The sequence below is a fragment of the Marmota monax genome, unplaced genomic scaffold (assembly GCF_021218885.2).
Source record: "Marmota monax isolate L192 unplaced genomic scaffold, Marmota_monax_Labrador192_F-V1.1 WCK01_AAM20220418_F8-fsc00207, whole genome shotgun sequence".
Lineage (NCBI taxonomy): Eukaryota > Metazoa > Chordata > Mammalia > Rodentia > Sciuridae > Marmota > Marmota monax.
Genome location: NW_026692713.1, coordinates 1,657,772 through 1,676,579, shown reverse-complemented (window position 1 = coordinate 1,676,579; position 18,808 = coordinate 1,657,772). Strand labels below are relative to the sequence as shown.

Here is an 18,808-nt window from a genome sequence, read left to right as displayed (position 1 = left end):
CCCGTTGCCGTCTGTTTTAGAGTTCCTCCCAGAAGGGACTCCTGAGCCCACACTGCTCAGGACTACGACATCTACTCTACACTGATGAATTCAGAATCTGTGGGGCTGGAGCCTGAGAGAGACTTCCATTTCAGGATGTTTCTGGAGCAACACAATCTATAGTGTGATCATTCCAGCTGTGGCCTCTGGAGCATTCAATTCTGCCTGCTGTCCTCATGCCTGCCCTCCCAGGGTCCCTAGCTGTCCCACGGTCCTCATCCCTCTCACCAGCCCGGTCTTCGTTGACCTAAGGCTCTGAGCACAAGGACTGCTCAGCAAGAAAAAACACTGGTGGACAAAAGGGTATGTGATAAATTGAAAATTTGCATCAGATTGGGGGTAGGCAATCTAATGTTTGTTCCTCCTCCTACCATTTTATTGCTTTTATTATAAAACACATTATTTTAATTTCATTATAAGTCTCATGATAGACACCAGAATCCCATTTTACAGATACAAAAACTGGGAACACAATGTCAGAACAAACAAATGAGAAGACTCTCGTTACCTCTTCCACTTTAAGGCCCACTTGTTGGCACTATCATTTTAGCCCCAGGACCCCAACAAGAAAATCTCATCTCCCCATTTTCCACATTCCACGTGGGGCAGACGGAAAGGAAGAAGGCTTATTGAATGAATGAATCAAAGACAGCCTTTCATCTGGCAGACCTTTCAACCCTGGATAAATGCTACGAATTGTGTTCTGAAAAATGACAGCCAGCCCAGCCCTGATATTTATGACATGCTTCTTGGCCTTCCTGGGGAGTGGTGCTCTCTGCTCTTAAATTTATGGTCTTCTGGTGCAGTCCTAGGCTGGCTAGGGGATTGTAAATGGGCTGTTTGCTAATAATGTATGCAGATGGTGCAGGAGGTGGCATGATCCTTGGCCCTAGGGTCAGACAAGAGCCCTCCCCACCCAGGAAGTGGGTGCTCCAGTCCCACTGGAAGCATCTCCTCCTCCTCCTCCTCCATTTTCCCCTTTGCAAAGACCTCAAAGTTTATAGATAAATCAGTGTGCCCTAACCATCATATCTCATTATTTTTGACATGGTTCCATATTACCTCTCCTTTCTTAATATTTATATTTAAAGTAACTCACTGCCCCCTAAAGGCTAGATGACCTACGGCCATAAAACACTAGGTGCATTCTCCAGCCATACCTGGGCCTGGGATAAATTGTTTGGAGACTCCCATGGGACCCTCTGCAGGGCTTGGGGAAATAGGAGAGGATTCAATTCATATCCTCACTTGGCTCTTAGAAGGGAGACCTCTGAGAGGAGAGTCAAGGCTAAGGGGCTTAGCCTCCCTGAATCCCCCTAAAGTCATGTGAGTTAGATTTTATTAAACAAGCAGTGAATTTCCTTTCCGGGGGTTCTGAAAGTCTTCAGGTGGGACGTTTCATTAGAATAAGCCCTTCAATGCCAGAGGACTGACCCAAGGGTGGTCCAGGTACTAGGAGATTCCTTAGAGGAGCACAAGTAACCACCCTACCTGCCATGCATTTTCAGAAGAACACAATTCATATAGCAGAGTATATCTCCCCAAGAAAATCTAGATCAACATGTGGAATTTGATCTCTGTGTAAGGACAGGCTCTGGGAAGGAGATTGCCAAGCCAGAGCCTAGCTGGGATCCACTGCCTGCTGTGACTGCAGAGGTGGGCAGGCATGCCCAGATAGGGAGTGTCACCTACTGTGCAGACTTCCCTACACATGCTCTGGGCAACACTCATGGCCACATACTATGGTTCAGCCACAGAGGCTGGGCCTGCTTAGTAGTGGCCACTTACTCCCTGTGGCTTTCCTGCCTTTCTAAGTATGGAGATGAAAATATCTCAGTGGAAAAGAGTGCCAATCTTAAACTCAAACATTCTTGCATTTGGAAAATAGTTGCTTTAATAAAATAGACAATATGACAGTTTCCATTAGTTTCCAATAATCAATCCCATGTTTTTTCAGTGCAATAAGCCCTTGATAAGGTGAGTTGTATAATTTCACGTGCAGCTTGTCATTAACAGCTCACAGTTTCTAGCATGAATGTGTGTTCTTATTCTTCTTATAGAAGTCCCATGGACCAGAGAAATGGTTGGGGTGCAGAACACTGATTGCCAGAGAGTCCTTTTTTGAGAACCTGAGCATATGAGGCCCTGGAAGCTCCCTTTGGGTACAGAGCCCACCGCCCTGTGTCACATCAGCTGTCTTCCGCCTGGCGCTGCTGCCCCCAGGGACACGTGGCTACTGTGCCAGAGCCTCTGCCACCTTTTTCCTCCTACCCCTCTGCAGACCAGCAGAATATTCTTCCCTTCTCATCACCAACCAGGAGCTTGGTCTGGTTTCTTGGGAAGAGAAAAAAAAGGAAAGAGTGTGATTATCGTGTATCCCAGCCAGCATGCAGGAAATCGCAACATGGAGGAAGGAGTGGGAGAATTGGAAACTATATTGAAGGGGATGGGGGCTTTTGAGCTGGAGGCTTGTGACTCCCAAAGCACTGGGGGAAAGTGAAGCTTTCCCGGCTTCAGGGAGCGGACTGAGGCCCTGCCTCTGTCTCTCCAGCAACTCCAGGAGGAAGGTCCTGTTCTGTAAGAGATGCATATAAGGCCCCAGGCCCAACAGGCAAATTTTCCAGTGAGGAGTTCAGCTCTGGACCCTTCTTCCTAATCCCCATGCCCACTCCACCCCACCTAGTCCTGCAGCCAGAACATCCAGCAATTCCTACCACCAGAGACTCACTGCAGAACGGCCCACTCCAGCACAGGGAGGAAGGAAAGGGGGCTTTAAGAGGTCAGAAGCCTCTTGACACTACACCACCTAGTGTGCAGAGAGGGTTAACCACAATAACTACTTCTACCTGGTCACTGTAACAATGAAATAATGGGTATCAACTGTCATCTCTGATACTTCCCATGGGCTTAGAGCCCTCAAAAGGCATTTTCTGTTAATGTAAGATGGTCATCTTACCAAATGCTATAATCAGCAGGGGAATTCGTGAAAAAAAGATCCTCTTTAGGATAAGATGACAAAACGATATGCTTCTTCTACCTTTTGAAATTCTTTAGAAATTCATGGATAGTCAAGCCCAAGAGAGAAAGAGCACGTGTGAGTTAAAAGAAAAACAAAAATAATCAAAAACACTCCCTAAGGCCCTGTAGGGTCACGGTGCCTTCAGCAAGTGCCTGCCGTGCCCCCTGGGTTCCTATGGTGAGGTGGCCTTTCTAAGTCTGAGGAGTCCAGAGCAGCTGGGACTTTTCTAAGGGTGGCCACAGCACCCTCTGCTGGAGGCCTGGGGAAACCAGGCTGTACTTACCTAGACACAGCCAGAGCTGTCACTGCAGGGCTGGTCTTGCTAGGTTTCCCAGTCAAAGCCAAGCTGACATCCAGCTCTCTACTCAGGGCAAGGTTCTTTTCCCACTTGTGGCCTGCGTAAAGCGTGTGAGAGAATAGTTAGAACACCCGAGTAGCTTCACATATGAGCCTGTGTGCATCCACACATGGAACCACAAACACACACATATTTATATTTGTGGTCAGCAACTTGTTAAATTGAGGGGGAAAATATATTTAATCTTGGCCTGTGCTGTTGCAAAAAGGGCCGTCCCAATTTAATTTGCAGGCTGTGATAGTTACATGTGCTGACGTGCCGCGGTATCCATTGTGTACCAAATTGGATTTGTGTATTATTGCTTTCTAAATTGCATGCCTAGTTCAGCAAAATTGTTCATCAGTGTTTACTGGCTTTATGCTTAATAAGATGCCCCATAATACCTTGCTGCCAGGATGTAATGCAGCCTGTAATTGCTTAGTAAAAATAAATTACATAAAGTCGACATTATCAACTTATCTAAATCCTCTCACGCCACAACCAATAATTAAATGCTGAGAACGTTTTTTTCAAAAAATATAACTCAATGACTGTTACTTCACTCATTTTAATGACTGCATTTGGGGACAGACAGCAATTCCTTCAACATAAAGTGTGAGATGGAGAGATACCAGCTGGGTATGTGCCTATAAGGCCACTTTGCTGGACTTGGGGCAGGAGGCCAGGCAGCCCCAGATGTTCTGCGATGATCACCTACATATGCAGACAGGCCCACACACCAGGAAATTCAGGAGGGCTACAAGTTGGGGAAGCTGCCTTGAATTAGAACCAGGCATTTGTAAATTCCTGTACAAGTCCAAATAACAAGCATTTCCTGATTGCTTTTTAGGTACCAGATTGAGTCCAGTCTAGGAGGTGATTTCTGGAATAAAATGTGCCCAACTGGGTTGGTCCTTGCTGCAAATGACAAATAAATGAATTCCAGGCAGAAATTAGATTACCTCTGCCCACAAATGCAGTCTCCTTAATATCATCAAAGATCTCCTTTCTTGCCCCTTAAGACATTTGAGGGGATACAATAATATAAACAGCAAGAGGACACACGTGCAAATATCTATGTGTCATGCTTAATACTGATCCCTTTCCAACAAAACAGTTTTGAGCAATATTATAAGAACAACATGCTTCCTTATTAAAGACCTCCAGCGGGTTAGGTTTGCAAATCTGCGCATAGATTTGTTGACTCTAAACTACAGCTCAATCTAATTTTTTTGACTATGTCTGCGCCATGGTGTCATTTTATCCTAATCTTTCCTGTAATGATAACCACCATCCTGGCAGTCAGTTGAGTGGGGCATTGTAATCTCAGATGGGGACAGACAGCAGGGGAAGGATGGTGTCCACTGCAACCATTCTGTAATTTCCCTTATGGTACTAGCTGTTATGTTCAAAGAGAATACATTGTCAGGAGTCTGAGAAAATAACAACCATGACCGGCATTTGTGAATTCTTGTCTATATCAATTGGTTTTCTGTCATCAGTACCCTACAAGATAGGAAATGTCTCCATTTGACAGAGAGGAGAGGGGGCTAGACAAGTTTCTGGGACAGAGTTGGGTCTAGAGCCTCATTCCCCACTTCTCATTTGCTAGACCCCATGGCCAATGGATGCAGCTTCATCACAATTGTTTACACTGAATAGAGACCTGGGAGTCCAATGGCATGTCTAGATAATGGCATGGCTCTGAGATGTCTTTCCTTCACCTGTCCATCCACCCATCCACCAATTTATCTACCATTCATTTGGGGGCATCCATCTATCAACCATGGACTAAGCTAATCCCTTTAGCCTATTGGGCCTGGATAGGTTCAAATGGGAAGTTGATCCTAAAACCAATATGGAGTGCAGTCTCATGCAGGTGTATTCCATGTAATCACTACAAACAAGCCTTCATCCTGAATGCTGGTACAAAACTTTCTCTCTCAGCTCTCTGGTTTCGTTAGAATTCATAAGGCTTATACTTCTCTTCTTTTCCACTGAAATGGGCTGATTCCTCACAGTCTCCAAGCACCCTAGGGATTCTAGGATAAGTTTATTGAATGTGGTTCTTAGTCAGTGGTGTTAGTCCTCTGGATCACCATAGATTGTTGACAAGGGTCCCTGGATGGTGTTATTTTGAAGGAAGGGATTCTTAGTGTAGAGCCTATGACAAAGCATGGGCTGAGGGATTGTCCTATATGCTTACATAATAAAAGAGCCATGTTTTTGCATAACAAAACCAACTATCCATGAATTGATGACTAAATGAATCAACTAAGTATGAGATATTTTTTAAAATCATTGAAAATGGCTACTATTTTCAGAAGACAACCTTCGGAAATCAGGGAAATTCTCTCCTATGAATGATCACTTGTTGGAAAGCAGAACAAACAGGGAGCCAGCTACCAAAAGGTGTCAGTGTGATAGGAGATCTCTCACTTCACTATAGGATGTTTCTTTTTGATTGTGGGACCCAGGAAAGATATCTCAGTTCTGGGCTGGAATCTTTGATGAAGCCAGAGCTGAGAGAGAAGTTTGGCTGCACTGGAGAAAGCCGTGGTGGTGAATATTAGGTAGCTGGTCAGCCATGAATGGGTGAGCAGGGAAAGGACAACAAACAGTCACTGTTTGTTGTCCAACAAGCAAGGCCTCATCCAACAAGCAAGGGCCTTGAAAGTTTGGGGCCTGTTATGTCACCTCCTGCCCCTCGGCCATAATTACATCCCCTTAAGACAAACTATTGTTTCAAAATCATGTCACACCCTACCAAGTGGCTTGGACCCTTTCTTATCATAAAAACTATGTCACAACTCCCAGTCACCCTGACCCAAAGAAAGTTTGTCGAGGGTTATTCAAAGACTAATAAATCAACTAAGGGGGCAGGGAATTCATGCAAAAACAGGGGGGCTCAATTTCCTTAAACTCTGCCTCTGTGGGCCCCACACCATCCTCTATTCTAGGCATTCCTAGCAGTTCCTATGCTGTCAGTCAAAAGTCAGAAGATGGACCTGGGCCAGTCCAGTGGCACATGCCTGTAATCCCAGTGATTCAGGGGGCTGAGATAGGAGTATCACAGGTTCAAGGCCAGCCTCAGCAACTTAGTAAGCCCTTCAGCAACTTAGTGAGACCCTGTCTCAAAATAAAAAATAAAAAGGGCTGGGGATGTAGCTCAGTCGTAAAATGCCCCTGGGTTCAATCCCCAGTACTGAAAAAAGAAAAAAAAAATAGATGGACCTGGGCAGGACTCTCTGGAAACTTCTCTGGGACTTCCAATAGAACTGGAGGGCGGGAGGGGTGCGCCCTCCTTCTCTCTCTGAGAGGATCTACTCTCTCCCTTGAGAGTGTCCTCTTTACCCTTTTCCTACCCTTTCTAATGAACTCACTCCAGCTACTCTGAGTCACAGGTCTGAAATCTTTCTGGCAAGATTGCAAGAATTGGGGTGACCAGACAGAGGTGGTAGAAGAGGTGACAGCTTTGATGGTGTGTTTTGTGCCTGTGTTCATGGTGGAGGGGTTGGTGGTCCCAATCCCACAGCAGAGGTTGGCATGATCCTGCAGTGGTTGGTGTGGATGCTCTAGTGGCAGAAGTTGAGAAGATGGTAACTTTGGTTTCTAGGTAACTTTGGACAAGTTGCTGACATCCCTGTTCCTCAGTTTTCTTATCTTCATCAAATGGTAGTGATATCTACTACAAAGGACTGCACGAGAAATGAGAAAATGGGTGAGAAGTGTTTGAGGTGGAAGCTGCACACAGTCAGCTCTCTGCCATCTCAGCTTTATAATGGTGGCCATGGTGGCACTTGTGGCCGAGGCTATGAGGGCAGAAGGTGAAACAGGTTTTCTTACTTCAGTCTTATTTACCACAACTCAAAGTGGGCTTTGCTGCAGAATAGTGGTTCTCTTACTTTGGGGGCACACCACAACATGTAAATGCTAACAACACCCAATCTTTTCCAGTGGGTTAGACTGAGTAAAAGGATGGGGATCTATATTTTTAATAAGCCTTTTGCATTTTTTTAATATGTTCTTACAGATGCAGATGATCTACTTTGAGGAATTTGCCATGGAGAATTGGGTGGGTGGATCCAGGTCAACGGGGCAGTCTAAGGCATGATGGAACCACTTCCTCAACCCTGGGGAAGTGTCCCTTCCCTTGCTCCTATCTGCAGCCTGGCTGTCCAGGCAAGTAGGCAGCTGGTTCCAGGTTGTGGGCTGGGGAGTCTGGCATTCCAGAGCCATCCAGGCAGATGAAAAGCATCAAACCAAGATCACCAAAGTATGTTTTCCCCACTGAAGCTCAGGGGTACCTGACATCAACCACATACCACCCTATGTCCAAGGAGCAGCCCAGGGGTCACTGGTTCTTGCAAGAATGAGGGGAGGACTCAAGAGAGTCTCTCATAATGCTTTACATTTCAGCAGAAAATTCCAGTAAATAAACAGTCTCTTGTTCCCAAACCTGGCAACAATCTTCAGAGCCTTAATGGCTTCCCTAAGCTCTGCAGACCTGGGTGGAACTGCAGCCGTGGGCCAAAAGCAGAGAGAAGGGAGGGAAAGAGGGTAGTATGCAAGGTAAGGGTGGTCTCCTCCTGGCCAGGCAGGTACCTCTGGGGCTTGGAGGCTGAACTGAGGTCTCCTCTGCCGCTGTCTGCCTGGGAACAGACATTTTCACATCCTCAGTCTTCCAAATCTGTCCAGAAAAGAGAAAATATCATTGGCTGCTGGCAGCTGGAATTGTTTTCTTTTAGTGCCTTCTGTAATGTTACATAATTTTTTCTTTAGCCATTATTGCCAGAATTCCTATCTTCATCCCAGTGCCGGTGAAGACAATGTAAATTGTTAAGAAAATTGTTTTCTTTTAGTGCCTTCTGTAATGTTACATAATTTTTTCTTTAGCCATTATTGCCAGAATTCCTATCTTCATCCCAGTGCTGGTGAAGTCAAAGATAAAATCAATCTACAGCTTCTACAATAGCCATCACTGAACTGCTTGCAGAACTTGCCTGGACACATTGTGAGCTCACCTGTATGCATTGTGAACTATCTGTTGGTACAGCGAATTGTGGTAGTGCTGGAGTATTTTTGCTGATGGTGTCACCGGTGGTACAATTTTTCAAAGGAGCCCTCAATTGGCTTAATGTCATGGCATTTTGCATCCTCCTCTACTAGTGATGGTCTAAAATTTGGGGGCCAACAGAGGTGAGGCAAAGAACCTCACCCCCCCACAGGTGCAAAGGCCTATCCACAAGTATGGCTGTATGCTGGACCGGTAGTCAGTGAGGGGTATGATCCAATTGCAGTGGTACCAACCTAAGACAGGAGGCTGACGCCTAGAGGTCAGTTCATCCCATGACGGGTAAGGACCATATGTTGAATTGGACTGCCTAACAGGCACGGTCCCTAAGCCACATGCTTGTTGTTTAAACAGAGAGGGGGAGATGTTGAGAGCCACAGCCAAAGGGGCCCCAGCAAACTTCCAGCTGCCAGCAAACTTCCAGCTGCTGGCTGATGATTGGCTCACAGCGGCCCCAGCAACATCTAGCTGATTGGCTCCTCTGCGGTGATGCTCATTGGGCTGTTTCCCTGCCCTTTCAGACCACGGAGCTGCTCATTGGGGGACTTTTTTGGCTCCGCCCACGTGACCCAGCCAATCGGCCTGAAGAGGAGGAGGATTGTGGGAGGTGGGGAGAAGCTTGTGTGGGAGGTGGAGAGAAGCTGGTGGGGGAGAGAGAGGCTTGTGGAAAGCCGGTGGTGGCAGTTGAGGCTCTGAGGGTTTTTCCTGAGAGGCTGTTTTGTTTGGCGTGTGTGGTTCTAAAAATAAAGTTAGTTTCTTTTGACAAGTGGCTCCTGATTGTGCCCAGCCAGACTGCGGCAATTGGCTGGGGAAATTATCATGTCTGCAGGCTGGGAGTGGCCCAACCTATTCTTTTACACTGGGAGGATCCTGAAGAAAGGGAAAGGGGCTGCCCTCTAACCCTTTCACTTCTGATGTTAATTTATCACCAGGGACTGGTTTAGACTCCAGTTCCCCTGTGTGGAGGTTCAGTTGAGAACAATGGCAGCGTAGGTAGATTCGTTCCCACCTCTAGATCACTGCGTACTCTCACTTCATCTCTGTCCCTGTACTGTGGAGACTCTGAAGTCAGTTTATTGTCAGATTACTAAGTTAACATCCTCTTGTTCCTAATTTCACCTCCTGGTTCTTTGTATCTGGGCCTTGGTCCCAGTCCCTACATGTGGGTGCTCTCAGGCCAACTGCATATGGCTTCTTACTGGATTTTTATCACTAAGGGAGAAGAACCAGGCTCCACTCAAGTGATGATTCTGTGAACTTCTACTAGGCTTCATATAGCAGTGGTTGATTCAGAAGCTCAATGATCTTGTTGAATGAATGAGTGCTGAGTACACAGAAGACTCTCACTTGTGCCCAGAAAAGAATGTACCTGCCATCCAGCCACCCCAGGCTCCTCCGGCTGACCCACAGGTTGAGACTACACCCCATGAAGCATGGATCCTGGGACTCTTTGGAGCAAGTAGGCAAAATGGAGATGGAGATATTTCCTGTGTCATGTCCTTATTCTGCCCAAAACACACTTACCCGAACTATGCCATCGTGACTCCCAGTGATGATGACATGGTTTGTGTCCCATGCTGGCCCCTCCATCATGCAGCAGCAGTTTATGGCTCCGTCTGGACCCCAGGCTGTGGTGATGCTGGCCAGGGGCTGTCCATTGACATTCCATAGGGACAAGTGGGCTCCAGCACAGGAGACAATGGTGCCCTGCAGCAGTGAGAGCAGGCTTTACCCTAAGCTAGAGTCACTGCTAGCCCATCTGCCACTTGCTTAGTCACTCACTTTGTATATCCAAGCACCCCAAACTACCATCTTGTAAAGACCAACTAAGGTCTCTCAAGACCCCCTAAGACATCACCTCTTTTCAGCTAATTCATAGGTCTGTTGTATCTTCACACAATTATAAATTCTTTGCTTATTTCATACCACAATTATGAGTTTGGATATTGCTTTCCCCAGCAAATGTTGAGTGGCCCACCTTTTGGTCTCCTCCCAGCTCCCTCTCCCTAGCCTTAACCTAGTGGCCATAGAAGACTCAGCCTGAAGACCACCCCTGGATCTGGACATAGGGCCTATACATGGTTGGCCACTCTTGCTCCCAGAAAGACATTTTGGAGTTCCTCTGGTGGAGGGCGGGGTACAGAGGCTCAAGTGACTGCACATGGTTCATAAACTCGTGCAGTGCCCCTCAGGAGGAACTCTCTGAGGAGACCCGTTCCCATTGTATCTGGAAAAGTTTATATTCAAAGGCTTTGCTTTCCAAGCCCTGTCTATCCTGTACCCAAGAAAGTAGTGGCCCTCCCTTTAAGCCTTGCCAAACTACAGAAGGGATGTAGTAAGCTTAGTGCCCTCCCTAAAACTGTGCCCTATTGTGGTACTTTCTGAATTGCTAGGGATAGACTGCCTGAAGCCAAGGACTATGTCTAAAATATCTCTGCCCTGCTCCCAGCCCTGGGCCCAGAAAGCACATCCTGAACTCAGCTGACTCCAGGACAACTTGCCTTCATGCCAGTGTTCTCCTGGGTCTAGGAACACAATTAATTATGCGTTTTATGTTCTCCAGATCAGGGATTGGGGCCTTCCCCAATACATCAACTCATCTACCTATTCATTTACCACATACAAATCCATCATTTTTTCATCAATCTTCCATCTGCTCATCCACTTATGCCCCCACAAATCCATCTATCCACACTCCCAACTATTTGTCCATCCATCCATCCATCCATCCATTTACCTACCATCCATCCACCTATTCGTCCTTCTATCTTTCTACCTATCCATCCATCCATTCGTCTCCCATCCACACATCTAACATTAGTTCTATATTCAAGCCTACAGGGAACAACACTTCCAGCCCAAACTGGTACCAGAAGATTCTTTCATATTCTCCCCTTCTCATTTGAGCTTTCTGCTCACATTATCCATGCACTCAGCCCTGGGGGTTTTCTATGAGTAGAGGTAGAAACCTCTGTGTCTCAGGAAGCTCATGCCCCACAAAGGGGCTTCAAACCTAGAAGAAACTGCACACTGATGTACATATTTCTCTATCTTCTCACACACATGTCCCTGAGAGGTTCACCTTTGCTAACCAGCATGGAGGAAAAAACAGGGCACCAGGTTCAATAATTGACAGAGAGACCACAGACATTTGTTCATTCAACACTGAATTGCAGTTAGGAAGATAACTTCTTCAGCCATGCCTACCAGATACTTTTGCCCCACTCCCTGATGCCTATGCTAGACCAGACACCTCCCACTGCCCTAAACTCCCTGAGAACAGAAGGTGACAAAGTAAAAATTAAAGCTAGACTCAGATGTTCCCCATGCTCATCTGTAGTGAATGGTCTGTACATGTTAGGCCCTCTACACTCTGATCAGCATCTCTTTTGTCCCCAGGTTTTCTCCTGGAATATTGTCTAACATGCTACCATACAGATTCAAAGTCATGGGAGGCCACAGAATGGAGAAATAGGAGCTTTACCGAGATGTCACTGATAGCGATGGCTGAGATGCCCTCCTGGTGGGGAGGCAGGCGAGCCACGTAGGTGAGGAGGTCCAGGTCCCACAAGATGCAGGTGGCATCCTGGGAGCCACTCACCAGGAGGCTGAAGGCAACAGATGCTGCCAAGCATGTGACAGCCTGGGAGTGTCCATATAAAGCCTGGGGACAGGAAAGAGAACCATGAGTTATGAGAGGGGGTCCTCAATCCAGCTACCTGAAAGGACTCCCTAACTTCCATTTTACTCTTGGTCCCAGATGAGAAAACAGATTCATCACGATTCAGTGACTTCAGAGCCTAAGTATGGACATGTGCATGTGCAGGTGTGCAGGTCCACTGCTGGCCTCTGGGTTTCATCCATTTCCAGAGGTTGAGGCCCAGCTGGGGAGAATCAATGGTCCCTTTATGACAACCCAACCAGGGGCTAGCAGTGTCCTTATGCTTTGTCTTCCCCTGAATTCATCTGAAATCCAAAGCAGTCCATAACATGATTAAGTTTCAACAGATAAAGTTGAGACATATAAAGTCTCAACAGACCAGCAGCCTCAACAGCATCTGGAGTTTTCTAGCTATGCAAATTATTGGGCTATACCCCCAGACCCACTGAATCAAGCTCTGAGGGTGAGACCATGTAATCTGCATTATCATAAGCCCTCCAGGAGATTTTCAGTGCATGCTTAAGTGGGAGATGCATCCCTCTAGGAAACTCAGAAACAAATGTGCTTGTGAACTAAACAGAAGGAGGAAAGGAGGTCAAGTCATGTCAAAAAGTTTTGACTTTTTGAGTATGATGGATCTGGGTTCATGTCCAGTGGGGACTTAAGGCCTTGCTCTTGGCCCTCAGGTTTATCTAATTTGGGGCTTGGCCTGATTCATGAATGGTCTCATGTTCAGATCTGGCTGGAGGCCTTGCTTTCTCTGTATGTGTTCCTAAGGGGCTAAGGTACCCCTGGGCCAATTGCTGCTGGTAACTGTGAATATTCAATCTCAAGCATCCCAGAAAGCCTGATCTGAGACTCTCTATGCTATACATGCTTGCTGTTCCCTGGAATAAGCCATGGGGTTATGGAGGTGGTATATGGAATGTGATTGTCCTGGCTTACCTAGTGGCAAACCTCCACCCTTAGGGTACAGACAACTGCTCACTCATTTGGGTCAATGAGGCTGAGCATCATTTTTCAAAGCTGTCACTTTGCCTGATCAAAGCAATTAAAATTTTCAGCCACAGGTTCTTGTTTGTCCTCAATGGATCCTAATGTGACACCAACCAGATGGTGATGGCAAATTTTTGCACATGATCCATGGAAGATTTGGGTTGTTTCAGGAAAATGGAAACTGTCTAAATAAACAGAAGAAAGAGAGGATTTGACAGGACTTTCTGATCCTCTTCCCAGAATGAACTAAGTCTGATGATTACGTTCTGACCACAGGAACACAGCAACTCAAAAGTGGGGACAGAAAAGGGCTCCCTGCTGAGGACCCAGAGAGAGCAGCTCTGAGACTGCACCTTACACGGGGCAGCCTGTGTACACAGCACTGCCCACTCGGTTATCCAGCCCATCAGCTATGGCAATAGAAAGCATCAGGCCCCCCATCATTTGGAAAGCAAGGGAAATCAAGGAAGTTTACAGCACTTTTAAATGTGTTCCCTATGGGCTCTTTAGTTTTTCGGAATAATACTTCTCTGTAGGCCAATTAAAATATCTTTATTATATCATCTTCTACCTAAATAAAGTAGCAAAAACTAAATGTAATCAAATAAAAACCTCTCAAAATAATTCCTCATGATGATTATGTTGCAATGAGATGGGTACTCTTAATTAATTGTTGGTGGCATTGTAAAGTTATAGAACCATTTTGGAAAACATTATGTCACTGTGCAGTAATTCTACTCCTCAAAATTTATCATAAGGAAAACAATCAGAAGCAAACAAGATGTTTTCTGCAGCATTATTCAAAATTGCTAAATAAAAAAAACCTTGGAAATAACTTAATTGTTTTGTTTTAGAAGAAATGGTTTATTAAACTATGGTGTACTGACATAACAAAACAATTGAAATGTAATTTTATGGAAATGAAATAATCTGGAACAATTGAAATGTAAATTATAGAGGCTGTAGAAAAAATAAAAACAATTTGATAGGCTAGGTGGGTAAAAATGGAATAAAAATATCTACACAAAGATCAGAAAAGTATAAATATGTATATCAGGGATTGCAGTATGCAAAAAATGAAAACATAGAGAGTTGTCTTTGAAGTGAATTTGAAATTTCTCCTTAATGTTGTAATATCTTTAAACATTTTTAAAGTTGTTTATGAAGTTATTTAATGATGACTTCTCTGTCTAAAGGTCAGGGAGGGACCTCTTTACTGAGTACCCAATGGTTTGGGAGAATCCCCAAGGCCACATGAGACTTTACAGGAAAATGATAAAGCATTTTATCATTTAGTCTAGAAAGTAAGAGCATGTGAAATTCCCTATGCCCTTTTCTCTGGATTTGGAGCTAGGAGAGGACGATACATTGCATTTTTATGGTTTCAATATCATGGGCTCTCTGACACACCTTTACTGCTAAGGGGGAGTTCAGAGTAGCAGCAGAAGGGTCATCTCCAAGGTCAGGATGAACTGTCTGCAGTCTCTGGGGTGAGCCATAAATAGGTATCAGTGATGCTTGAGAGAGGAGGGCACTCGGCTTTCATTTCCAGTCTCTTAGACCAGGGCACTGACAACTGATTGGTATTGGGACCAGGAGTCAGAAAACCTCCAGGAGCAACCTGAAAGTTTGGAAAGGCTTGAAGTACCACTGTTGCTTGGGGAGATTTCCTTGGAGAATGAGTATGGGGGCAGGGCACCTGCATGTGCCTACAGAGCCATATCTCAGCAAGTGCCAGCCCCCCAGGATGAATGATCTCCCTCCCTCACTGCTCCATTCACTGCTTCATGGCCCAATTATTAAGTGCACACCCTGCACTGCCCCAGGCCATGGCAGCAGGGGAGAAAGGCAGGTCCTGGGAGACAAACTGACTTGAAAGTCATCTAGAGAAACCCAGAATCTGTGGGTTCAGTGAAGCATGATCAGTTTAGGAATCTGGTCCAGGTGAATTTTGTGTGTTTTATTTTGTATGTTTATTTTATTCCGTGTGTGTGTGTGTGTGTGTGTGTATGTGTATGTATAGAGTTACTTGGGGGCTATGGCCAAATAAAAAAAGTGTGGAAATTATTTTTGGTTCAAGTTGGAGGTTCAAGTTATATTCTAAGGCAAGTTCAAGAGCACACAGGGAGAAAGCATGGGATTTTGAGGTAAACAAACCCAGGCTCCAATGCACACTTATCCTTTCTGAGACTGTTTCCTTGTCTGAAATTGAGAATAACATTCCTTTGCAAGAATAAAATTAGTGCTGAGAGAGGCTCTGGTGCATTCTGTGTGTTAAGTAAATGACAGTCCCACCCTGATTAGTATTACCAGTGGTGTTGATCAAGAGGTAGGGCCAGTTCTGCTTCCGGCCTACCCACTCTTGGTTCTATTCTTGCTGCAATCACTTCCCTTCTGAAATTATCTCATTTCCTGGGTCTGTGAACTTAGATGAGCCCTGCACTTCTTTGCATCTCAGTTTTATTCACTAAGAAAATAGGGGTGATAATATAGTTGTTTTACAGAAGTGTTGTCTGGGAAAATGAGGCAATCCATGGAAAAGTGCTTGACATAGTGGCCAGTCCATGACAAATGCTCAGAAAAGAATCATCTGGTGCAAGGAAAATGATTTCACTAGCTCCCAACACCGTGTGTAAATGGAAGCAGCTGCCAGTGCCTGGTGTAGCACACTGAGGTGTGGGCCTCCACAGAGGCACCTGCCCCGTGCTCATCAGATCTACCCAGGAGACAGCTGTGGGCCACCCTCCACTCCTCACAGTGCTCCCTCTCGAGGAAGGCAGGGTCCTCGTCCAGCAGGGAGTAGAGGTGTTCAGGTACCACTGCTGTGCAAGGCACTGCACCTGCCTGAGGTACCTTGCCTGCCAGCAGTCCTGTCCCTGCCCCAAATGTTGTCCCTGCCTGAGGCAACACACTTGCTTGAGGCACGTACCTGCCTGAGGCGCAGGCCTCTTGGGCGGCCTTTGACCAGGCTGAGCTCCCACACACACACCACAGCACTGGCCCCAGAGGTGACAATCATTGTGGAGGTTGGGCATACAGCACACAGACAGCGGCCCCAGGCAGCCAGGTTCTCGAAGGTCATCAGGATCTGTGGAAAAAGGGGAATGAGCACTGGGATAAGGCTGGCAGTGGCCAGGAAGCCAGGATAGAGTGGAGACACCCCAGCGAGTCTGGGTGCCCTGGGATCCAGGGACAAGTCATGTGTTCAGGATCCAGAAGCAGGTGACCAGATCCAGGCCATTCCAAGTCTAAGGTGGAACTTCTTCTCTAGTGGTGGTGAGAGATAGGTAGAGGGATGCCACAAGATCCTGTGAGCACCAGAGGCAGCGGCTCAGCATGAGGTGGTGGGGACAACTTTCAGATGGGGGCATTTCTGAAGCCAGTTTTGATGGCTGCCTCATGAAGCCAGTTGGTGAGGGTGAGCATGGAGGGTTGGGAATTTTTTGGATGTGATAGGATGGGGTGGGAGGAGAGGGGCGCTGGGGAGAAGGTGGAAACAGCTGGAAGATAAAGGATGGGTGGGAAGTCTTGCTCCTGAAAGGCTGCTGGATGTTTAGCAAGTGTCCTACGAGTCTAAGCCATGCCTGGAATGGCAGGAGGCCCCAGACTTTCTCACTCACACTGAGTGCACATCTCGGTGGGCTCCATGTAATCAGGGGACAAGCCAAACTTTGCTCTGAAGGAGAAGAGTATGCTGCCAATGTGAAAGTTCAGCTCCTAGGAATGTGGGTTGGAGGTCTGGCTCAAGAGGGTCTTTTCAGGGTTGTATGAACCCTTTCTCTCCTAGGCTATGGACACAACCTCAGGGGGAAGTGTGTGGGGGTGGCTGTCCCTGCCTTGGGCTCACTGATCTAGAGACATTTCAGCACTGGAGGAAGGTGGAGGTCCTGATGCTGGTTCTGTTCCCCTGTGGCCACTCACCTTGTCTGAGCCATAGCTCCCCAGGCAGCAGCTGAAGTCATCAAAGCCCCAGCTAAAGGTCCTGTTCCAGAGAGGTGGCAGCAGCACCTTGTTCTTCTCCACAGCCAGGATGGTCTTCTCGGTAGGGACAATGTGGCCAATGGCCCCTTTGGGGGACTCTGATCCTAGGGAGAAAAGGTACATATCTGCCCCCCCCCCCCAGTTAGTATGGCAGAAACTATGTAGTGAGGGAACAACACCTATTTTAGCTGGGCCCAGAAAGAAGAAGTCACTGCAGGCCAAGCATGTGCAAGACAAGCAGCAGCTCCCTAAGGCTGCCTTAGGTCTATGATGGCCCATGTCCCCTCTCCTTGGCTCCTCTAGCTTGGGCACACACATTAAGCCAGTGGCCACATAAGGCTTCAGTGTCTCAGCAATGACGCCAGGAGAGGAGGAGGCCAGGCTGGCTGTTGGGGCAGATGACACAAAGCCGTAGGGCTTCAGGGTGACTTTGCCTATCCAGCGCTTCCTGCCTTACTCAGGGAGGGGGCCCATGATCTGGGGCATGGCCACAGTCCTTCAGTAGCTGCACTCTAGAGGCCATGCTTAAACCCAGCTGGAATACAGATCAGAGTTCAGGGTTTGCTGAACTCTATTCCAAGCCTGGTGATCCTGGGCAAGTCAATCTATCCCTTTCTACCTCAGGGGCTCTTCTGTGGAATGAATATAATGATCCGGTCTCAGTGTGTTCCACTTAGCGTGTGTGAGGACTCACTGCTGAGAATGTACATCTTATCCACTCCATGACGAGGTCCACCCAGTTCCCTGCCCTGTGCTGGGTAGAACGGGAGACCCACCCAACCTGGGCCCTACAAGCTACAGAGCTAGGAAACAGTTGGGCTGGGACTCACACCAGTCTGTCGTCCCCAAGGCACATGTTCTTAGCAACCAGGGCCAGGCCCACCTGGGTTCTTGGGATCAACTGTGGCCAAGGCATGGAGGTGGCAAGTCTGCCTTGGAAAATTTGAGACTGTTTTTTAGAGGGGAGGAGAGAGAGGGAAGGGTGTTTGTATATGTGTCTATAGATTGTTATGTATATAAGTGTGTGTGAATGCAAGAAAGAGAGGAGAGTATATCTGAGGCATACAGACATGCAGGTCTTCAGCAGTCAGGGTCTAATGGAGGTACTGGAAACTTCAAGGCTTTCCCAGATGTATTTGGAGATAAAGCCATTCAAAGCCAGACCCCAGTACTTGGCCAGGCCTGTGCCCTGAATCTCCAGAGGAACCCAGTCTCTGAAAGGACTACCTTGGGACAGGGTAAAGAACAAGCAGGGGTAGGTAATCACCTTTGACTGTGACTTGGGAGGGTCTCAGTGACTGTAGGCTGTAGAGAAAGGACTGCGAGTGGCTAGGCAGGCTGGCAGGCGTGGAGACATCCTTCCCAGGTGACGGCTTCCCCGTGGTGGTCCTGGCTGGGTGGGGTTTACTAAAGAGCTAGAGAGGCACATATATTGCACAGGTCATTAGGGAACAGATGTCCAGAGGAGGAGCTTTCCCTATGCACACTACAGCTGTGCCTTGATCTGGGCACTGTCAGGACTGGGCTTTCTCTTCAAGGAGCTAGAGCATAAACGGAACCCTCTTATCTGACCCTCAAATGTTGCAAGATGAAGGGCTTGGAGTTCAGAGAGGGGCAGTGACTTTCTCAAGGTCCCAGAGCTAGCCCTCCTAGCTACCAAATCTCTTCTTCCCCAAAATGCCTGGGCAAAGGCTGACCTTG

The 18,808-nt window shown here is 46.9% G+C and overlaps 1 protein-coding gene across 4 annotated transcripts in view; it reads right to left on the bottom strand.

Annotated features, from left to right (window-relative positions):
* Positions 1-1,907: 1,907 nt before the first annotated feature.
* The window catches only part of Wdfy4 (WDFY family member 4), a 282,996-nt gene continuing 266,095 nt past the window's right edge, over positions 1,908-18,808 (bottom strand). For 3 of the 4 annotated variants that reach the window (XM_046446708.2, XM_046446710.2, XM_046446709.2), the window contains exons 55-62: positions 18,375-18,522; positions 17,048-17,232; positions 16,056-16,214; positions 11,954-12,133; positions 9,994-10,176; positions 8,001-8,085; positions 3,342-3,453; positions 1,908-2,373 (exon numbers count right to left, since the gene is read on the bottom strand). In XM_046446708.2, the coding sequence (XP_046302664.1) occupies positions 2,307-2,373; positions 3,342-3,453; positions 8,001-8,085; positions 9,994-10,176; positions 11,954-12,133; positions 16,056-16,214; positions 17,048-17,232; positions 18,375-18,522 (1,119 nt within the window). In that variant the 3' untranslated portion in view covers positions 1,908-2,306. The remainder of the gene's footprint in view (positions 2,374-3,341; positions 3,454-8,000; positions 8,086-9,993; positions 10,177-11,953; positions 12,134-16,055; positions 16,215-17,047; positions 17,233-18,374; positions 18,523-18,808) is intronic. The other variant, XM_046446712.2, reaches the window with a different exon arrangement.